At 40.7% G+C, this 22,428-nt stretch overlaps 1 protein-coding gene across 3 annotated transcripts in view; it reads right to left on the bottom strand.

Annotated features, from left to right (window-relative positions):
* Positions 1-1,730: 1,730 nt before the first annotated feature.
* Positions 1,731-22,428, bottom strand: part of LOC135214830 (protein bric-a-brac 1-like) — a 324,285-nt gene continuing 303,587 nt past the window's right edge. For 2 of the 3 annotated variants that reach the window (XM_064249224.1, XM_064249223.1), the window contains 4 exons: positions 6,717-7,799; positions 6,452-6,556; positions 5,862-6,050; positions 1,731-5,617 (listed from right to left, as the gene is read on the bottom strand). In XM_064249224.1, coding sequence (XP_064105294.1) covers positions 5,168-5,617; positions 5,862-6,050; positions 6,452-6,556; positions 6,717-7,784 — 1,812 coding nt within the window. In that variant the 5' untranslated portion in view covers positions 7,785-7,799 and the 3' untranslated portion in view covers positions 1,731-5,167. Of the gene's footprint in view, positions 5,618-5,861; positions 6,051-6,451; positions 6,557-6,716; positions 7,800-11,941; positions 12,387-22,428 lie in introns of those variants that run through there. The other variant, XM_064249221.1, reaches the window with a different exon arrangement.

Genomic DNA, 22,428 nt, shown 5'->3' with positions numbered 1-22,428 from the left:
TGAGACAATTATTTGATTTATATAAAAGAACTTCACCCTTAAGCCATCACATGTATTTCAATTAGCAAAGAACGAATCTCTTCGGACATCAGTTTAGACCAACGACGCCGATGTGAAGAAAACAGCCACACCATTGAGCGACCTCCCAATTTTAGGGCCAAAAGCCGTTCGTTTTACGTATATGGATAAAGACTGTTCTACAGTATTGACTTATATACAAAGACTTATAAGATATCGTATACCGTGTGTAATTTACATTAGGAAAATATCTAATTTAGGAAATGAAAGTAATTTTGTCGTCAACTGCGACCCTAGATTTCAAGACCGCATCGAGTTGGTCATTTGCCGCTCTGCGCAAAACGTCGCTGATTTGTTTTACCCATGTTCGTGACATTTCGTGCATTTTAGCTCCCACGTTTTCTTTACTTTCAAGGAAATAATAGCGGCGAAAATCGCCTAAGATTAAATCATACGAAGTCTGAAGAAAAGAACGTTGACATGGTCGAATCAGGAAGCATTAAGAAGTTAACGAAAAGAACGCGAAGGTAATTTTGCTCGTTGAGGTCACTGTGACATCTTCACGTAACGCTACATCGTTGTTGTTGACTTTAGGGAAATAATCAACGCTCACGAAATGCCACCCCTCTTGGTTTCTCCGCGGGAACATAAAGCAGCGAAGATGCATACGGAAGATAACCTTGATTTCCTCGGTTGTTTGCATTTCATCTTGATGGGTGTGGGGAAGATAATTGACGTTGAACATCAAGTTTTGTTTACATTACGACGACAAGCTTTTTTTTTTTTTTTTTATCTTCCTTGGTAAAACCATCGTCGACCCTTAATCACAAATTCGTTGTCAAGTGAGATATAATTTTTTTTGGCGGAAAACCATTACTGCAGACGTGTATATATATATATATATATATATATATATATATATATATATATATATATATATATATATATATATATATATATAAATATATATATATATAGTCTCCAAGTATAAACTTTTTGAAGTTGGTGAGTGTAGCGAGAACAAAACTTTTCGAATAAGAATTGATAGATGGTTTTAAATGTTCTAGAAGTACGAGCTGTCGCTCTGCTGGGACTTGAGATGTGTTTTCCTCAATTAAAACAATTCATCTTTCATAAACGCACGTTTTTATGCTGTGCATCCAATCTCTGGGATTACCAGTCATATTTGACTTCGTTAAATCATATATTTTGTACGCAGATAAGATACGGTCAGTATCGTACGTGCGTTATCCGGATGTTTTTCGTTCAACGCAAGAGCTTCGTATTTTCGTTGATTGCAAGCGTTTTTGCTATTCCCATCTGACTCTCACGCAACTATAGACCATAGGGGAGAAAACTGAAGAACGGTTTCCATATTTATTCCAGAGATATTGCCAAATCCTTCGCTGATGTTTCTCCTTCACCATCAAGCAATTTTCTGAAGTAGACGCAGTAATGGGACGAAGGTCTGTCTCGCAGAACTCCGCTTGAGAGAGAGGAGAGAGAGAGAGAGAGAGAGAGAGAGAGAGAGAGAGAGAGAGATTCTTAAGTCATTCCTACGAGTGGTCCTTCGCCCAAGTACTTCTTGGAGCGATATGGATTTCTTCAACCGACCCGGAAAGAGAGAATTCATATGGTACTAAATAGCAACTGAATGAAGGAATATATACGTAAAAAAATAAAAACAAGAAGTGAATAAACAAACAGGAAAAGTTGAACATTTCACTTTATTCGGAAGTGAGGCACGGTCAGTCGCCGACAGGCCGTGCTAAATATAATTTCATAAATTATGATCATTAAGAAAATAAAACAAAGAAGGACTACCTTACTTTAAAAATATAAACCTTAAAATTAAGACCCTGTTATAAAAAAATTAAATTCCACGCAACTGGACAGAGAAAAAAATGAAGTTGCTCAGAGTAGTGGAATAATTTAGTACAGTAGGAGGAGGTTGGACCAAGAGTTTAAGAGAGGATTGTAGTATCTACATTTCCAGTGACTTGACCGTTGACTAAGAGTGATCAGTGCTAAACCTATGTCACAGTAACGCCAGCCAACCTGTCTCCATGTCTCCAGTTTCCACTCTTCGTGAGCGAGACGACTAACTTGCAAAACTGTCTCTGGAACTGAGCTTACTATGTACTGTAATATTCCGCAGTAGCTATAGAGCGTTTAAACTCCTTGGTGATGTCAGTGGACGCTTCCACGATACGATGCGGTAATTTTTAAAATTTCAAATGTAAAGTACCTTCACTTGATTTCAAGTAAGGAAACTACACGTTTCATGGGAATTCAGTCTTTTAATTTCTTAAAATAGTTGTCATTTTCTTGTCTCCTGATCATCTTACGCTCTTAACCAGAGATACGCAAAAACTGAACTTTGTCGGATCGTAGACAGGTATGATGAGATTTCATAAAAAAAAAGAAAACAGAAATAAAAATAAAATAAAAAAGTTAATAAAGAAACGACACGAATGATCGTTAAATGGACTCATTCTTCTTAATACCTGCGAAGCCATCTTCCTCGATCTCGGTACTTCAACGCTTGATTTAGTGGGCGCAGCATTAGCAAAAATTTTTATTTCTACTCTGGGAGAATGCTCCTCCCTCGCGTTCCTTCCTCCGCCGGAGGAGGGGGGTTGGGGGGAGGGAGGGCCGATTCAGCTTTTCCTCACGGGATCTCTAAACGAAGGAATCGGAACGGAAAAATCTTACAAGGTATACAGGTCGGTAATTTCTCTACTAATATGGTATTGCAGCGGATTAAAACTGGGGACCTTAATCCTAACTCGATGTAGTTCTGTCTCCACAAGCCGTATACATTTAAATCCTACAATTATTATAGCCATACATAAGGTGTTACTCTGAATTGTGCAAGTTACATGGTTAATACAATACATAACCCAAAGCATTCTCTCAAACGGTTTCCAGAACATTTTCCATTTTTTTAAGCCATGTTATCCAGTATGATCACGAGGGACTGATTCTATTTTGCATATCATTACATAATATATATATTTTTTTTACACAGAACTTAAGTAAAACATATGGCAACAGTCTTCTTCTTCTTCTTATTCAGTCATCTAATATAGTTCCTTTACTGTCACCTAAGCGTCCTTCTCTGCTGTCCGTCCTTTCCTCTCCTTCTCCCGGAGACTGGCGACGAAGAGGAGGGAAAACACACACACACGGACAAACAACAACAACAACACACCGTTGTTCCTGACGCCGTTGCTAATGAAGAAGAGTCTGGTCAGCATCGCACAGATATTTCCATAATCACAGATGTCTCACAGAGGTCCTTGATTAGTCTCCCAAGTCTCCGTTAAGCTTCGTCCTTAAAAACAAACCACCGGATTACCATCCTGTGCCTCCTCGAAGGACTCCCCAGCCACTGTTCCAGTCCTGGAATCCAGGATTGCATCGATTCATCACGATTCATTGATCACAAGGAGTCGCATCGTCGACCGACGATCGATCGATCGGCCGGCAGTTGGAGGAGGAGGAGCGGCGGCAAAGCCTAACAATATAATCCGTCTCCAATCGTATACATGAAACGTTTAACGCATTTTTTCTTCCTAAACCTATTTGGTTGTATCAGACGCACAAGAAATATAACAAAACCGTAAAACAGATTATCATCAATCTTTTTTTTTTTCCCTGTTCTGTTTTTTTTTTCCTATTTACTACAACTATGTATTCATATAGTAGGTAAATCTGAACATATACATATATTTATATATATAGATAGATATATAATTCTGATCGTATACTTTGCTAGCGTAATCAACTTTCAAAGTGTGGATCGTATACAATTGTCATTGGTTTTAGGTGAGGTATTTCAGTATACATCGAGAGCAAAAAAAGATTTGCCAACTTACAACTATGGATACATTTGCTTAGTCCTGGAAATGGTGTGAAGTTTACATTCAGAAGGTAAATTTTAATTACCATACTACAGGAGAGAGAGAGAGAGAGAGAGAGAGAGAGAGAGAGAGAGAGAGAGAGAGAGAGAGGTGTAGTGGTCAGTCCAGTCGACCACACAGGTACTTAAGATTGTTATATATACAGTATGAACAAGAGGAAGAATACATCTACTTATTTTTTTTTCATTTGTATTCACACACACAGATAAAAGGAATCATCCCAAATTGAATGTTGTTTATGAAAAATAGTCACATATAAAATCAAAACACAGTCTCCACTCTCAATCGCATTATTCTACAATGCCACCGCATCCAACTTGAACTCTGTTGCATTAGTAAGTCTTATTCTTCTTCTTCTTCGTCAGATGACAAAGAGTCAGAGTCGTGGACATCTCCCGCTCACTCACTTTATTAAGGTACAACATCATTATATTTCTCAGTGGTAGTTTGCAATGATTTTCAGCCTACAGTGAACTTGGTACAATAAATGGGTACCTGAATTGTAAGCTTACTGAGAGACCATTTACCCTTTTAACAAATATATCTTTTCTTATTCTGTTTACTAAAAAAATTCCCAAACAAACAATTCAGTTTCATTACAACTGTGTAACACTGTGTGAGCTGTTGAAAAGGCGGGAATACCCTGAGGTAAGTCCAGCAGGAATAAACAACACTCCTGCTACCATTAACAAGATGGTATGTCTAAAACTGCCGTGACATGGTCTACACAAGTGGTGACAATTAGGAATGATATAAATAAAAGTGAAATTGTTCCTATCTACTTTAATAATAATAATAATAATAATTAATAATAATAATAATAATAACCATCTTTCTCTGACTAATAATTTGCGAAGAGCTTTGGATTCTAGTCACTACTTGGGTAACTCCCAGTACCATCTACTATCAACTGTTGAGCAGGGAGGTCACAACCCTTGCTGGAGGTCAGCATCCTTTTTTGTGGGCCGAGGTACGAGCGCTACTGACCCAGTTATCGAGACTTGATTGGAGGATGATGAGCCGACCCCAGAAAAGAAAAAATCAAATAAACCTGAGCACTAGAGGCGAGTTGACCCAGGGCCAACCGTTAGTCATGCCTTGTGAGACTCTAGTGGGGGACTGGAGCCCACCTGAGAACTGTCTGGCATGACGTTGTGAGGCTCCTCCAGAAGCCTAAATGTGGAAGGAACGAGTACGTGTCACCAGTACCAGTTCGTTGACATTTAAGCACGCTCCTCAATTTCAGGTCTCTTGGGTAAAATGGATTCCGTATCCGTCAGGTCTAGCGGGGTGGAGGAGGGCTCCCCTCCACTGCCGTTTTCGTACATCTGTCGCCCGATGAGGGAGAACGATGCAAGAGCTGGGGTGGATGCTGCAGACGGAGGGTCGTCTTCATCTTCCCCCAGGGGAGGAACCCCTGAAGTTGAGTGGTCGTCTTCATCGCTGTTAATCACCTTCAGCCTGTTCTCGTGGTCTGAATTGGAATCTCTGTCTCTGGACGCGATGTCAATGGTTTCGTGGGAGACTGGAGGGCCGTCGGTGGATGTCCCATCCAGATCCGTACTTGAGGGGGAGGGCTTTTTACTGGGCAGGCGTCGTGGCACTGTACTGATTCCCATCTTCTTGATCTTATCGTAAAGCGTTCGAGAAGGGACTTTGTACTTCCGTGACGCCTATAAGAATAAAGCCACCTTTGAGTTTGAAATCTTCAATGCGAAAGGGTACCATATCCATCATTAAAAAAAACTTAAGAAATTATTCAGCATATAACATTACAATTACGGATGGACTGATATCGGTAGCAGTGGAAACAATGGATTTAATTGATTTAATTATTAGAGCTTTCAAAGTACTCATATATTTTCTTCCTGCAGCTCAGGGGAATTAGGTAAGATGCCATTCAATGTTGTAACTTACCTGCAGAGCAGTCATACCAGTTCTCACAGCCTCAATAGCGTCCATCAGGTCTGTCTTCGTGTACTGCTTGTACCTCTTCCATTCAGGCTTAGGGGTTGGAACGTAACTGACAAAATTGCTGTAGTGGGAGGAGCCGTTTGGATCTATGTGGTATGGACTGAAGTCGGGTAACAGAGGCCCGTTGGCTAGCTGCGGGAATGAAAAAACGGGAACACTTCCAATGACTTTGTTTGCGAATGATGATAATTTTACTCACTCCCGGTCTGAATTTCTTTGTAATTATGCTTTGTATAGTTCCAAAATATTAATACATTAAAACATTAAGAACATACTCCGGCCGGTTACCCGAGTAATGATGTATTTAGAGTACTTTATTCTAGCAACTAAAAAAATATGACATCTCTTATAAAACTGGACATTTATTTACATGAAATAAAGATTAAGGTAACCTTTGAGTGATAAAGATAGACTACACAAATGTACGCTTACATGTTATAAACTATATATATATATATATATATATATATATATATATATACGTATATATATATATATATATATATATATCCTTAATTATGGGTAGAACTTACCGACTCCCTCTTTATCTTGCCGTGCTCATCATCCCTGGAAATATCTGAGAACGAACGCGGCTCCTCATCAAGAAGTTCCTTTTTGGTATTGATGCTGTAAGGATTCTGTAAAGAGAAATGAACCATGAATAAAAAACCGTAAAAAAAAATCTCTAGAAACATGCAAGAGTGATAGCAGACATCTCAATTGTAAACTCCAGTTTTGTCCATCATGAGGAAATACAGCAATTGCAAAGGAAGATTTGAGACACGGGCATGAAATTACCTCGAGGTGATCTCTATGTTCATGTGGCAGAAGGTGTGGAACATGTGAGCTGAGGAGTCCCGGCAAGGGCATCATGGAAGATGCCAAAGAGACGAGCGAACTCATGTCTGGTCCAGGGAAGCCATGCGTGTGCCCAAGGGCGGTTCGCAGAATGGGTGTTGGCGACAGAATGGGTTCAGGCATGATGGGTCTCTTACGTTTAAGAGGTGGTGAGTCTGGGCAAGGGGGAGGCATGTGAGGAACCGGTGGGACTAAGGAGAGAGGTTGTCGGGTCTCTGAGTCTAGGCTTCCTGGGGTATGGCTGTCTCGAGGCTCGTGTCCTTCTCTGAGGTCTCGTGAGTGGTCTCTTAGATGCTCCCTGATGTCTCTCATGTCACGACTGTCGCGTGGGTCTACTAGTTCACGACTCAGGTCTCTGTGATCTCCTCTGTGTTCTCGGTGCTCTGGGCGATGCTCAGGTCGGTGTTGGGAGTGTTCTCTGTGTGGGGGAAGAACTGGTGGCTGGATCGTCGGGTACAGAGGCTGTGGAGAGGTTGAACGCGGAGGCTCATGCGAAGAGGCTGACGGGGGTGGAGCGACTGAAGTAGGGGGTTCTTGCTTTGGTCGAATCAGCTCAGGGTGGCTGCGACTGTCCACTGCAGGTGGCGGAGGTGGGCGGGAGATTTCTGGCGGCGAGGGTGGTCGTCGCAATGGGGCATCGTTGCCCAGTTCCTCCACTAACCCTTTGACCTTCAAGCTCTCGGCCACTTTCAAAAGCTCTTGGAGAGCGTCGTGCTCGACGTTGACTTCTCCTCTGTACATGTACTCGAGCAGCGCCCTCATGGCACAAGCTCTCACGTCCTTCAGGACCACGATGGGATGGTTGGACGTGTGGGCGTTGAAGAATAGCGCCTGAAAGTACGACGAGCAGGCGGCCAGGACCAGCCTGTGGGCGTGAAGCGTCCTGCCATCCTCGCAGGCCAGAGTGACGTCTGTGAAAGCCTCGTGATGCAGAAGTTGATCGAAAGCCGCCAGCAGGTTGTTCCGATGGTTGTTCCATCGCAGGCAATACTGCGAACTGCTCCCCATTGTGCCGTGCCCTCCCTGAGCAGAAGAAAACAAAGCAAAAGGTTATATAGCTGTCATGGTCGTGCTCTTGATCTAAAATGAAATTAATGCAAAATATCTTGCAATTGAAAGACCGGTGGGTCAATTGATCTTCAATTTAATGACTCTGATTTTCAACACAACCGGTTTATATTTATCAATTTTATCTAAATTCACTTATAGAACATATTTTAAGGAAATTCAGTTAAAGTTAACAGTGCCCTCTAATAATAATAATAATAATAATAATAATAATAATAATAATAATAATAATGAGTTGAATGACGTGTTATATCATCAATGGTGACTCATTCAGTTCAAGTATATTAATTTAGCGTAAAATAGAAGGATTTGTCAGTCTTAAGAGAGAGAGAAGGAATTGGTAAGGAGTTACGAGTCTTCAGTCAAGTCGAGAATTTATTGGCCGGTTTCTGAACCCGCATTTGAATGGCGTTTAAAAGCTACCGTCTAAAACTTTCAGGAAAGCGATCGTTTTTCGAGATCTTTCCTTTTCCTTAGAATGTATATTCTACCGTCGTAGGTGTATAATATACGTAGATAACAGTAGTATCCCACGACCTTTTAGGTGTGGTCTTCCTTCTGTTAATAATGCTAACTTCTGGACCATTGCAGAGGGTGACGAAACTAATAATTAATAATAAAAGAGGTAGTATGCCTGTCATGTACCGGCATCTGCGTCCTTCTGTTGTCCCCTCTTCATTAAAACGCACGCACTTACACACACCGTGTATACGCAGCAGTCAGCAACGCGCAATGCAAATCAAGGAAGAACCCGAGAGCCGACACTTCACCAGAGACGTTTCTTTCCTCCTTCAATTGATCCTTTTCTCGATGCACAGTAATCGTTTTTCCCAGAAGTGAAGTGGGCAAATTGGGAAGACGTCACCGCTGGCCTTGTTGTGGCAAGGCGATTGCATTCTAGAGTTGCAACAGATTGCGTCACCCTTTACGGGGAACTAGCGCCACTGCATGAATTTCGCGGAACTGCAAGTAAGTGGCTCTCTCTCTCTCTCTCTCTCTCTCTCTCTCTCTCTCTCTCTCTCTCTCTCTCTCCTTGCGTTTATCTACATATAACGAAGAAAGAAACAGCTTTATTTTTAAATTCGTTATGCCAGTATGAGTGATACTAGGTTCCATCTTGGATTGACGTTATTGAAATTGACTTGTTTTCATATATAATATTTATATATGTAGATTAATACCATGCACCTATAATCGGATATTTTCGTCACATAAAACAGAAAGAGAGAGAGAGAGAGAGAGAGAGAGAGAGAGAGAGAGAGAGGATAGATTAGCAGGCGACTTGTAAAATAAGTGAATGGGTTATGTATAAGTAACCACAGCTCGATCATCATGGCGGAGGCTTCGAACGTCCCATAGCAAAGTCAGAGCTAACGAGCCTCACCGAGATCAGAATTCCGTAGATTATGCCACCATCATCAGCCACTCCCATTCCCCACTCCCTTGAATGTACCGGCAAACTCTCATGCCTAAATAGCCGTATCGCGTGATCTCACTAAGCCTTAGGCCTACAAGAGCGAGTAAAAGAAGGTAGAAGAAGTGGAGGAGGAGGAGGAGGACGGTAAAGAAGTAATAGGAAAAGGAAATTGGAGACCAGTTGAGCAGCCAGCCATTGGGTATTTGGAACTACGCCTCCCGATCTCAAGTGGGAGAGCAACGAGTCCGGAATATTAAGGCAACGAAGTAGGAGAAACATTGCGAATGCAAATCATACACTCTATATATACACCTTCCCAGGTGCCGTGGAAATAGGAAATGTATTCGGGGCGGGGTGGGAGGGGGAGTGTTTAGTCTAATAAATGTACCGCTCCATTTATGAAAATGAGCAGGCCTAATAATAATACTCTTCGTGAGACTGTATGCGACGTACCAAGCGCGGAGCTGTCCCGTTCCGTAATACGAAGGCTTTTCTAAAAACCTTCGATTTTTCTTATCCGTCGAGCCAGAGGAGGAAGAGGATGGAGGCATAAAAAAAAAAAATCTTCAACTCTGGCTTGCCGAAAGGCGACTCTGATGCTGACAGTTTATTCATCTCGACCTAGATTTCCGAGCGATACATTCCACGTGGTGTAAATCCACGCGCTCATAAAGATAAATTTCAGGGTCAGTGTTGAGTCACACACAGAGAGCAGGCTTTTGCATGAGTCGACTCATTTGCACTCGTGTCCTTCTTGTCGAAACAACGGCGGAGAATCAGGTTCCACATAAACCATGAAGGCTATGTGTCAAGGTTCGAAGATGCTTGAAACGCGCGCAAGGTGCCCGTATCCAAAAAAGAAAAAAAAGGAAAAATTTTTTTTTCCTGGCAAATGCATTGAACAGACTCTGAGAAACCTCTGTTGATTGGCATTGCTTACCTTCTCCGTGTACGTGCAGTCATGCATGAGCGGATTTTATTGGCTAGACAAGGAACATGACTGAAGACCTTTCGTAGAGATTCGGTCAAGTTTAACACTTGAAACAGAATTGCGTGTTCGTATAAACCGTCATAGAGGTGACTTCGCAGTCTTTAATTTTATAGATTTCATAGACAGAAAACAAACATTACAGCGCCTGAAAAGCGAATGGTTTAAATCCAGCTTTGTAAAGGCACAACAGACTTTATAGTTGACATTATTTTAAACATTTAAACTTCATAAAGGCAAACAGTGAATTAGAAAACAATACTTTATCCCTTCAGTTTCTTTTCCTATTGTAATCAACAAAGAAAGAGTTTTTTTTATTAATTAGCCACCATTGACAAGGTTAATGCATATCCATCACAATAATAGCCACCTTCAGGGGTGGCGAGAGAGAGAGAGAGGAGAGAGAGAGAGAGAGAGAGAGAGAGAGAGAAATCTAGCTATATTTGTGACCTTTGTTTTCCTTAAAAAAGAAAGAGAAAGAAAAAAAAACAATTACGACCATCGCTTTCTGTTCCCTTCGCCGAGTTAGAAAACCACTTCACTAGATTGATACCGGAGTCTCTAACCCTTCCCTCCCCCCCCATACTCCGACCCCTTGTTTCTCATACAAATTTCCCCTTGAACTGAATACAATTCTCTCATCAGGCCTAAAGGGGGCTAACTCGACCTAAGGCATTGAGTTGAAAGATATTCAATGTATCATTGACTCTGCATCTCGCCCTCCACACACACACACACACACACACACACATCAATGTCTGGGGCTCTTATGCTCGTCCCCACAAACACACACACACAGACACAGAACCACTCTCTGTAATTACAATAATGAATATGTGAAAACACAAGTCGGGCTAATTCAAGCACTTAATGTATGGTTTCGAACTGGGGATGGAGGAGAGGCCCCCCACTGGGTGGAGAGGGATCGAAGGAGATAGTGACGTCAGTGTTGGGGAAGTGAATTTAAGGAAAAATATTGTGAATTAATCAAGCTTTCTTGATTTCCGACCCGTGGAACTTGGCGCTAAATAGCGGAGTGCCGGGGGCGGCGGCGGGCGAGAGGAAAATTTCAAATATCACCGTCCGTCCGTCCGCCTTGCTTAAGCGATCGCTCAGATCAATGAGAGGAAATCCTCAATGATAATAAGGTTTGGTTATGTAGTGTTAGCGGCCTATTCCTCTCGCTCTCTCTCTCCCTTTATTCTAAACCCTCTCGTTTTCGACAAGTCTTTGACACCACGTGAAGGGGGGTCGCGGAGGGAAGGGACGGAAAAGGATTAACTTCGGGTATCACACACGATCTGTATAAACATATTAGGACTGTCTGAAATCTATGGTCGAAAGGAGAGAGGAGAGAGAGAGAGAGAGAGAGAGAGAGAGAAGAGAGAGAGAGAGACGAACAACAGACAGACAGACAGACAGAAACGGAATGGAATTTGTCACTTAGTGCAATTCTGAATGTGTTCGAGTTTAAATAATTTCAGTCCTAACAGTTGGACACATACACACACACACACTATATAATATATATATATATATATATATATATATATATATATATATATATATATATATATAGTGTAAAACAGTAGCTAATAGCAGCATCATGATTTAAAAATTCAGTGCCAGGAAGTTGAGTGGGTGAACGAACAGGAGGAGGAGGAATGTCTTCGAGAATATCGCTGATCTTACCTCGACGAGTTTCATATTGTCCTCGTGTAGATGGGACGGATGTATATATTTGGCCAAGTCCTGTGTAGTCAGTAGCCAATTATACCAGTTTTTCTCTTTGATTAAGTCTGGAGAAGAAGAGAGCCTATGGTAATCCTCGCCAAGCATTAGCTTCGATAAATAATGCACACCTTCCTACGTTACAACTGTCACTCTGCAGAAATCGAATTACCGTAAAACCAGCGGCGAGCACTATCTGCGTCGGCACCTGTTCAGTTCGTTCTAGCGAGCACTTTGATAACAACAGAATCGAGAGGCCGTTTATGTCACCGAACACTGTTAAATGATCACGAATGTTTGTTTCCTCGTCCTCTGCAGTGTTAATCTCTTTGGGTGCTAAGGTGGTAATGCTGGTCTCATGGGTTGCGAGTCCCACATAGGAATGAAAGAGCTTTCGGGCACGTACGCCGTTTTCTATAAGTGCGAGCGTTTGTACATGTTGCAACCGATGACTTGGCCATCCCCATTGTGGGCGGGTGGTGGGGGGGGGTGGGAGGAGAGGACACTGTCTGAGCCACCGTTTGCAGAAGTAGCGTCCGTTTCGCTCAAGACCTGTGCCTCTCGTTTTCAGTATTCGTTCAGTTTCATTTGAGAATCAACTCCTCCCCCACATCGAATCAATCGTTAAAACCGAGTGACCAACTTGCGAAATCACTGTATCTTAGACTAAAACGTCTGAAATGAGATGAAAGCCGATGCGGCTGAACGAAACTTTACGGCGCCGACTCCACGTGGGGGCCAGCCAGCTCATGGGGTTTTGCAATCTCCCTGCAGCTTTGCAACCAGAAGGGTGGCGATTCGCAGAAGTTGGAGGAGATCCTGACGGCGGGCGGGGGAAGAACTTGCTCATTGATGATCTCGGAAATTGTGGAGCGATGAGAGACGTCTCCGTCTTCCGGGAATAGCACAGGCGATCTTAATACTGCTCTCTCTCTCTCTCTCTCTCTCTCTCTCTCTCTCTCTCTCTCTCTCTCTCTGTGTATGTCAACCTCCATTTATTGCCTCTCTTTATCGAACGCTATCCTTTATCAATATATCCAATGACAATCCCGCTTCATAAGCGATCTGTTATTCGGATATTAAACCATTACGACTACATTTTCCTTAAGAAATAAAAAAATAAGTAAATAAATGCAAAAATCGTGTAGATGCATGTGCAAGCAACTGCGCAAAACGGCGCGCACGTGATCTGAGGAAAGATGCTCTTTGTTTCTCACACATATACGTCAAAGTTTTCTGCGAATCTCAGAATTTACCACAATTTGCTTCAGTTTTTTTTTGTTGTTGTTTGAGAGATACGTGTCACGAAACGGGAGACGTACGTCAGGCTTGTTTATTTTCTTTTGGTATTATCAGCGAGGAATTAAGAGACCCGATTAAATTGCGCAGAAAAAAAACACCTTTTCATGCACCTTTTCATGACCACTGAGGTCACAAGAACACTTAACTTGACCTTCTTCGTTTTATTTCTTTTTGCATTGTGGGGCCAGATTTCTTTTCTTTCCTTTTTAAGAATACGATCGTTTTTTCCCTCTTTTTCTCCTTCGTAAGAAGAGAGATTTTTCCTCTTTTATTTAATTCTTCGTGGCGTCTGTTTAAATGCTTGCGTCGTTTGTCTGGGTGTGTGCAAGGACTGCCTCCTTAAAATTAAACCTCTTTAAAAAGATATAAAAAAAAAGAAAAGAAATTCGTCATTGTTTCTGCACCGTGTAATGTCCTTGGCTTCGGTTGGGATAATTTAAAGCGCATAAATATGTCCCATGAAAAAAACTGTTGTTTTGTAGCTTGCATGACGACCTTTATTTCGGACGGAATTATTGACACGGCAAAGTATCTTTGTAATAGGAGGGATCACAAACTTTCGGTAACACCGGAAGACCGATATCAGACAGAGCAGCTAAATAACAATGTAATCCTTGATAACGAAAGGAAAACGAACAAACAGATTAAAAAAAAATAAAAGGCAAGATTGGGTTTTTTTGCAGGAGGCAGCAGCGGTCGGGAAATACCACTGAGAGAGAGAGAGAGAGAGAGAGAGAGAGAGAGAGAGAGAGAGAGAGAGAGAGAGGGTCAGGTCCCAGGTGGTGTAACAAACATCGACCGTCATCGTGTGCCGTTTTCTTCGTGCGTAGACGACCTTGGGGAGGGGGCACTATCATATTACGAAGTTACGCTCCACCCAGTATTCGATGACGTGATTCCGTGCGACACTTGTTGACGTTAATGCATCATTGCAATTCCGGGTTCGTATACATTTCTGTTGTGCGAACCGGTGACAAGACGCCATCAAATGCACAGGCAGTTGAATTAAGCCCAATGTGATTCACTGTCTTAATCTTGAGAGCAAGAGACTTTTGCGGAACTGGGAGGTGATTCTGCAATATTTCTCAAGGCGACCATTCTCTCTCTCTCTCTCTCTCTCTCTCTCTCTCTCTCTCTCACTATGTTGGCTTCGCGCGCGCATGAGATGAAATTGCAACACTAGGTCAGGAAATACCCCCGTGGCAGCGTGATTCATATGAGGGCTTCTCAGCGGACGTTCCAAAGGTCCGCTAATGGCAAACACTCGCACGTTTTCACACACACACTCACTCACACTCATCATCATTCCTTAAACCAGGAGCCATTCGTAATGAACTGAACGTCGCTCAACAAATTCTGCTAGGCAGCCATAACAGTAAAGACGGAGAAACTGACAACCTTCGAATATTCCTCTCATGTGCAATGGGCACCGCACGAAAATTGCGTCTCTCATAGAGTTAGACGATTAAACAAAGGATAATGGAATCGGCGCTAAGCAGAAAGAGAAATTTTAGCCGGTGCAGGTTATTATCAGAAAGGCAGAGATGCTCTCCTGTTCCTAGAAGATCAAGGCTGTCTAGGAAACAGCCTTCAACCACGCGGTGGGAAAGACAGCTCGGGACCATTGTTATTTATTTCTACCCTTCAGAAAAGGTCCAGATACCTCATAATTATACTAGTAATTTGCGTAGCCATAGTTATTTATTTTTATTCAAAGTGAATGCCTACAAAGTCAAGTCAGAGACAGCTGCGCATATTTTCGACTGTTTGCAAAAACTGGGTCTAGTATGTTTCATGTTCACCTTAAACGAAAATTCCGAACACATTCAAATAAAAGATTTTAAACCTCTTTTAGTGAAAATAATATCCATCAATTATACCTAAGAATGATTGATATCAATACACTTCATTTTAGCCCACATTCCATCGCAAAGAAAGCGGCGCTGGTTCCTGAAATATATATATTTTTTTAATGTTTCGTTAGGGTATTCAAAACCCTCTTTAAGATGACCTCAGAAACGATCAACTCTGATGGACCTAATTTGTATGCCATGCTGAAATTGGACACTTTCAGGTGAGTGATTCCCCCTTTGTCTACCCGGTTGCCAAATAGGATCTGATTCAGTTCCCATGCTAATAAGAAGGACTGGAAGATAAGTAGTACGGTGCCTAGTTACGTTACAGCACAATGATTCATTAAGATGAAGTTTGCATATGACGGCATCTAGTAAAGCTCCCAAGGAAAGGAAAAGATTCAGTTACAGCTTCTGAGGAGCTGATGCTTGCGCCAGGTCTTCATATTGCATGATTTGGACTTTACCTAGTGGCATAGTTCTTATATATTATATATATATATATATATATATATATATATATACATATATATATATATATATATATATAGATATATATATATACACCTAATCCCCCAGTATGTATATATATATATATATATATATATATAGTATGTATATATATATATATATATTAATATATATATATCTATATATATATATACAATATATATATATATATATATATATATATATATATATATATATATATATAGATACTATACATATATATATATATATATATATATATATTTATATATATATATATATATATATCTATATAGATATAATAAAATGATAACTGATCTCAAAAAATTTGGAACGTGATATGTATATATTTATTTAATAATCATTAAGGAAGGAACGGAAAGGAATATACAATTTAGGTCAAAGGCGAAGCACACTGGGACCTATGAGGTCATTCAGCGCCGAAAGGAAAAATGAGAGCAGAGAGGTTTGAAAGGTGTAACAGGAAGAAAACCTCGCAGTTGTACTATGTAACAATTGTTAGAAGAGGGTGGAAAGTAAGAAGGAAAAAAGAGAACATGAACGGAGGTACAGTAAAAGGAACGAAAAGTGTTTTGAGGATTCACCTTGAGACAACTCATTCAAGAGCGAAATAGGTCAGTGACAAAAGACCTTCGTACTGAATGCCATTGCTAGAAGCTGATTGTATCTTCGGTAATGTGAGGCAATGAATTACTTCTTCAGCAAGACTCGTTTAGGGAACAAAATCCCGCAGTGGCAAATAGGAAGACCTGTCCCCCCGCCCCCCACAACCTTAACCACACCCCATCCCCGCCCCCGCTCCCGCCCCCGCACGCACAGCGAGACCCCGCTAAGGCTCTCAAGGAAACGATTGAAAATAATTGACATTTTTCTCATTTCCATCGCTTGGAGAAAATGATCCTTCGTGAACCGTTATCTACCTGATATTAAGGATCACGCGTCCTGTGTAATGCACGAAGAAGAAGAAGAAGAAGAAGAAGAAGAAGAAGAAGAAAGAAGGGAAAGAAAGCGAACGATCATGGCGAAACTATGCTCTGTCGACTAGCAATAACTGACTGGCACATTTCGCCACCCCACAGGAAATGCCGATTTCTAACAGCTACGCTCGGACCACCTACAGAGATTAGACATCCTAGCTCCAACGACACTACCATTCCTCCTTGCTCCGTTCTCAGCCACACGCCTTAAAAAAAGGAACAAGGAAAAGAATCCTAGATAGCTAAAATTGCCGCAACGGACTTTTACATAATACGTATTGGTTGCAATCCCCTTTTCATATTATTTTTCGTTTTATCCGTCTTCCCCGTTGACTCCTCCTCGCTCTTACGTTTTCTCGTGATCAAGACACTTAGCCACGGATTTCCCCGTGGTTCAGATTCCTTATTAACCAGAAGGCCGTCTCATTGGCTATGTATATTTCCCAGGTATGTAAAAAGAAAGAAAGAAAGAAAAATAAACGTATGCGTAAGAACTGCGTACAAAATTTTATCTACTATAGCGTTACGGACATTCTTTTTAGCAAAAAAATCTAGAATGTCGATGCTACGCAAATTAAACCGTTGATTAGAGATGTTTGTATCCAGGTTAAGCAAAAAGAACCCAAGAAAATCAAATGAAACATCTTTTTGTCCACGAAATAACTCATACATATACTACAAGCGAATGATTCCACACGTGCTTGCGATCATATGCGAGTGAATACATAAGCTATAGAGATACACTTAATATCATGAAGCCCATCAAAACACGACGTAAGTTACAGAGAGAGAGAGAGAGAGAGAGAGAGAGAGAGAGAGAGAGAGAGAGAGAGAGAGAGAATGACATAACCCGACACATCTTCCCACTGCTTCCTCTCACGTGTGGACCTCGTGAACTCCCGTAAACCAGCCGTCATACTAAAGTGATATTTCAATTATCGAGCTGTTCGTAAAACATGTAGTTTCAGTAGAACAGCCACGAAATGTTAATGAGCACGAGAGTACTGACGGTATTAATACAATATCATGGTAATGAAATTATATTTGTTAGTAATAAAGTTATATTTGTTAACGTTGCGCAGATACGGATATCATATGATACGCGGGTAGATAAGGTTGAATTTAGTGGCTTACTGGCAATTTAGGTTTGAATGTTTAAACTGGGACAGATTTACCCCTGATTATTCCCTGAATTGGCAAGTGCGTTTCTTCATGCAGCAGGTAACGGGTTCCGAGAATGGAGCAATGCGCTGTGAATGATTGTCCGCCCTCTAGGAAGACTTGGTCCGGCCAGGTCAAGGAGACGGTTTTATCTCAGACCCCAAGTGTCGGTTCTCGTTTTCTGCGAATGGCCCCGTAGGGATAACTCGAAGAAAAGGGGAAGGCGTGATTACTGGACCGTGCACGGATGATCTTTATCTTTCTGATAGATTTTCATAATTTTTACAGCGAATTAGAATTTTTTTTTCATATTTTCGGGTTAATAATCCTTCTGATTAGGTACGCTAATTTAACGCTTAGGATATAAAAGAATAAAGCTGAATAATGGTTATCATGTTTTTCTTGAAAGTGACCGAAAAAAAAAATTATTCGGATATTTCATATGAAGAGGCTACAAGAAGACATCTGATTTATCTTACGAAGGCCATATAAAATTAATATTTAACATGAAAGTTATTATTATTATTATTATTATTATTATTATTATTATTATTATTATTATTATTATTATTATTATTATTATTATTATTATTATTATTATTATTATTCAGATGATGAACTCCATTCATAAGAAACAAGCACACATGGGCCATTGGTAAGAAATTCAAGCTTCCAAAGAACAAGGTGTTCATTCGAAAGAAGTCACAGAGGGTCGTAGGAATTACAAAAAGTTATTAGAAAACCAGACGGAGTAACAAATTTATAACCAAAAAACGCAAGTAAAATTAAAAGACGCGTACGAGCAAGGACAGCAAACATCACAGGAAACAGGAAAGAGCCGACAATTCGTAGATCGCGACTCTCGAACGCAAAATTAATAATTATTATCTCCAGGTCTCGATATCAGCCGAAGCCACTCCCCTCCAAAAAGGCCCGTCACTTCGCCCGTGATAATTCCTCGCGACTTTTATCATTCATTCTAGAGATACTACACGTTTTAACCTTCGAACAACTTAGGATCTAACCGCCCACCTCTCGCGCTATCTTTCATGTCACCTCTCGATCCCCTTATCACTCTCTAACATTCTGGCATTCTCATATGTTAGATTTACTTCAGCTTTATATTATATATATATATATATATATAATATATATATATATATATACACGTACATACATATTTTTATATATATATTATATATATATATATATATATATAATGTATGTATATATACGCAACATATATAGTATAGATAGATATATATATATATATATATATATATATATATATATTTATATATATATTATATATTTATATATTTATTTTATATTTATATGTATCTATATATACAAGAATTTATATATATATATATATATATATATATTAGTACATGTATATATATATATATATATATATATATTATATATATATTATATAAGCTATTATTATATTATATACATGTATGTATGTATGTATACTCCTGAATGTGTCACAGGGGTCGTTTCCCCCGTACAGTTTATCAAAATATAAGATGTTGTAATACCAGATAAGCTCTTTGTTCACGACTTTAAATTTCGCCTAGGTTATGCATTACTCATTTCGTCCCCCGCTGTTACTACATCGTAATGGTGAATTCATATCAAAATTGACCATATTCACGGTTGTTATAAAATTAAGGCGTAACTTCCATGTATCTTGAGATGAATAAAAAAAAAAAAAAAAATAAAAAAAAAAAAAAGAGACTAGTCGTCACTAAGAACCAAAGGTTTCTTCGTAAATTTCGCTTCGTAAGTAGATTTCTGGAGTGCCTGTTTACAGAGACGAACCCGCTGCTTATCCTGACAGATAAAGAAACTTGCACTCATCACTTGCACTGCATATACATAAGCGTGTGCAATAAATGTACCTAAGGAATATCAGGGAATGTATGACTGGATACGTAGGCAACGCGAACACTAGTTTTGATTCCAGTCTCATTAAAGTAATATTTATTCGTTAATGTTCTGCTAAACTCTTTACAAGGAGTGCGAGACGCAAAGAACGGTTTGTAAAGTGTATCAGCAACAGTGCGGAAGGAAGCTATAATAATAATAATGGTAATGATAATGACAAATGTTAGAATAAAGTGGATTTTGGAGGCACTCACCTTCCGCATCCGCGTCTGGGTGCCTAATGAAAACTGAGTAGACGATTGCTCGCACTTCAAGATGATTAAGAAGAAGGAAGGAGAAGAAGAGAAAAAGAAAATAGCGACTTCTATTTTGTGTCGCTCAGACGCCACAGAAAAGCGAATAAGAAAAACGCGGATGATACTGGAATTTTTTTTCCTGCGAGCGGATGTTCGCCGATACAGCTCCGAGACTTCGTAAACAAATTGCGATCCCGCGAACACCCGAGGGTTGACGACAACCTTCCCCTCCCCTAGCTTTTACGTAGCAGAGAGAGGAGGGGGAGGGGGTGATGGAGGGGGTAGTGTTAGTCGATGCTATGGTAGTTGGTAGGATTGTGGGGGGAGTGGGTTCAGAGTGTTGTTACATCTAGTATATTCAGGGTTAGGGAAGGGAGCCGACGGGGGGATGGGGTAGGGAGACCAATTTCCAGGGGGCCATGTCAACACGTGCATCCTCATCTTATATTTACAGTGGCATTATCCCAAAGCCCTGTTGTTGTTGTTTCATTCTGACGGTTGTACGCAAAAGCGGCAACAACAAGAGCAGCAGCATTTTTCTCCTTATTCTGACGTGTGCGATGGTGGCATTAAAATAACTCGGTAATGTTGTTAACCTTATGAAAATATCTCCGTCTGTAATATTTAGCGACCTCGTCCGTCAGCTGGTCATTGATGCTCTATAGTAGATGCGCCTGATGTGAGGAAGGTCAAGTGGACGCTACGCGAATTGTTTTCTGAAGTTGCCGGACCAGAGAAGAGGCAGGACACGAAACTGAGATTTTCCAGAATAGCATATATGACGGTGGCATTTTCCCGGAAGATTACAAATTAACAAATGCCCTTTTAAGTAGGAACCGGATATAATTTGACATTTGATAAAGGATTCAAGTATGAAACTGATGTTTGGGCAAAGACAAACGCGCTAACTTGGATCATACACTGGAACGCAAGGGTTGAGTTTTCAAGAGCTGCCACTGATCTGGAAGTACAGTACTGCATTTACAAGGGCAACCTTATTGCAAAGGTTATTTGGCGGAATCGTTTCATATCCAGCTAAAAGATTTCGTGGCGAGCATTTGTAAATTTATTGATAACATCAAAGGAACGTTTCGTCCCTAGTTTGACAGACTGGCCCAACCATTTTTCCCCTCGCTCTGAGAACATGGGCTCCAATTATTGTGATGTTATACGGAGCTTCTAAGTAGCTCATCTTTTGATGAAATTTGTTTGAAAAATGTGACAACGCAGATAGCTGAAATATGGATATGTTATAGAGTATCAGAAGAGAGAGAGAGAGAGAGAGAGAGAGAGAGAGAGAGAGAGAGAGAGAGAGAGAGAGAGAGAGAACGGGGAATAGGCCAGTTCGCCAAAACAGGGACGATTTATGGGGATATGTGCCCTTTAAAAAAACCGATTCTGAGAGAGTCGCTGTAAACTTGACCATTTTGAGCAATTCGAAGATGGATGAAGTAAAACTAGCGACGGATCCCATTGAATTTGACCACCTAGTTTTCTCCACTCGTTAAAACTTGAGCCAGTTCTTGGACCTTTGCAATAAATAAGCCTCTTAACGATATACGAAAACCTCATTGTATTTTTGAATTATGCGAATAGATAATTTTAGATTATATTATAGATTATATAAAAGGCGAGTTAATGGACCTATGAAGCAAAGGGAGCGTTATGTCTGAAAGGAATGAGTCCAAATTCAATATTCTAATTATACTGACACTTAAATTATCCCTCCGTACAAACCCTCTGCCTTCTAAAATTTCTCAGATTTTATACAGTTTACTGAAAAGTCAAGACTACTTCGGCCAATGTTGGCAGGCAGGCAAGTATCCAAGGCGCTAAGACGATATTTAATAACATTAAGTTACCGCAGCGTAAGATGCTAAACCGTTTATGTTAATTTTACCTGTCACCTGAACCGCGGAGATGGCAGATGCGTAGTGGATGGAAGCACTACCGTTCCAGAAAGGGGAAACGTGAATAATAACCTCATTCGAATTTCAGTCCGAAATTTGCGAGTGAACTCGCCCCTGATGTTAGTTATCCTGCCTGGTCGGGATGTTATAGATGTCTGGAACAATTCCACGGCGGAATTAAGAAGGTCAGCAGCAGCAGACGGCCAGTTAAGTCTCGGGTTGTTCCATACCGGCCATTCCACCCAGTGCCTGGACGAGAAACGGTGGAATGGAACGGATAGATGAGTGACGTAGCTACGAGAAAACATTCTCCAACCGCCGGTCGGATTGATGGCTCTTTGCACACTGGCATCAAGTGCTGGCAACTGCAGGCTTAAAAATCGACGCTTAGTTAATTGGATGGTAATAGGCTGAAGTGGCGTTTCAAAATGTATTTTAGAAGCGCTTCGCCCGACCTCAAATTAACTCAGCCCATGATCTTCTTCAGCGCCATATGAATACGGTTCGTTGTGAGTTTACGCACACACACACACACACACACATATA

This window comes from Macrobrachium nipponense, chromosome 46 (assembly GCF_015104395.2).
Source record: "Macrobrachium nipponense isolate FS-2020 chromosome 46, ASM1510439v2, whole genome shotgun sequence".
Lineage (NCBI taxonomy): Eukaryota > Metazoa > Arthropoda > Malacostraca > Decapoda > Palaemonidae > Macrobrachium > Macrobrachium nipponense.
The sequence above is the reverse complement of the archived record's forward strand: the minus strand, read 5'-3'. Positions and strand labels throughout refer to the sequence as shown.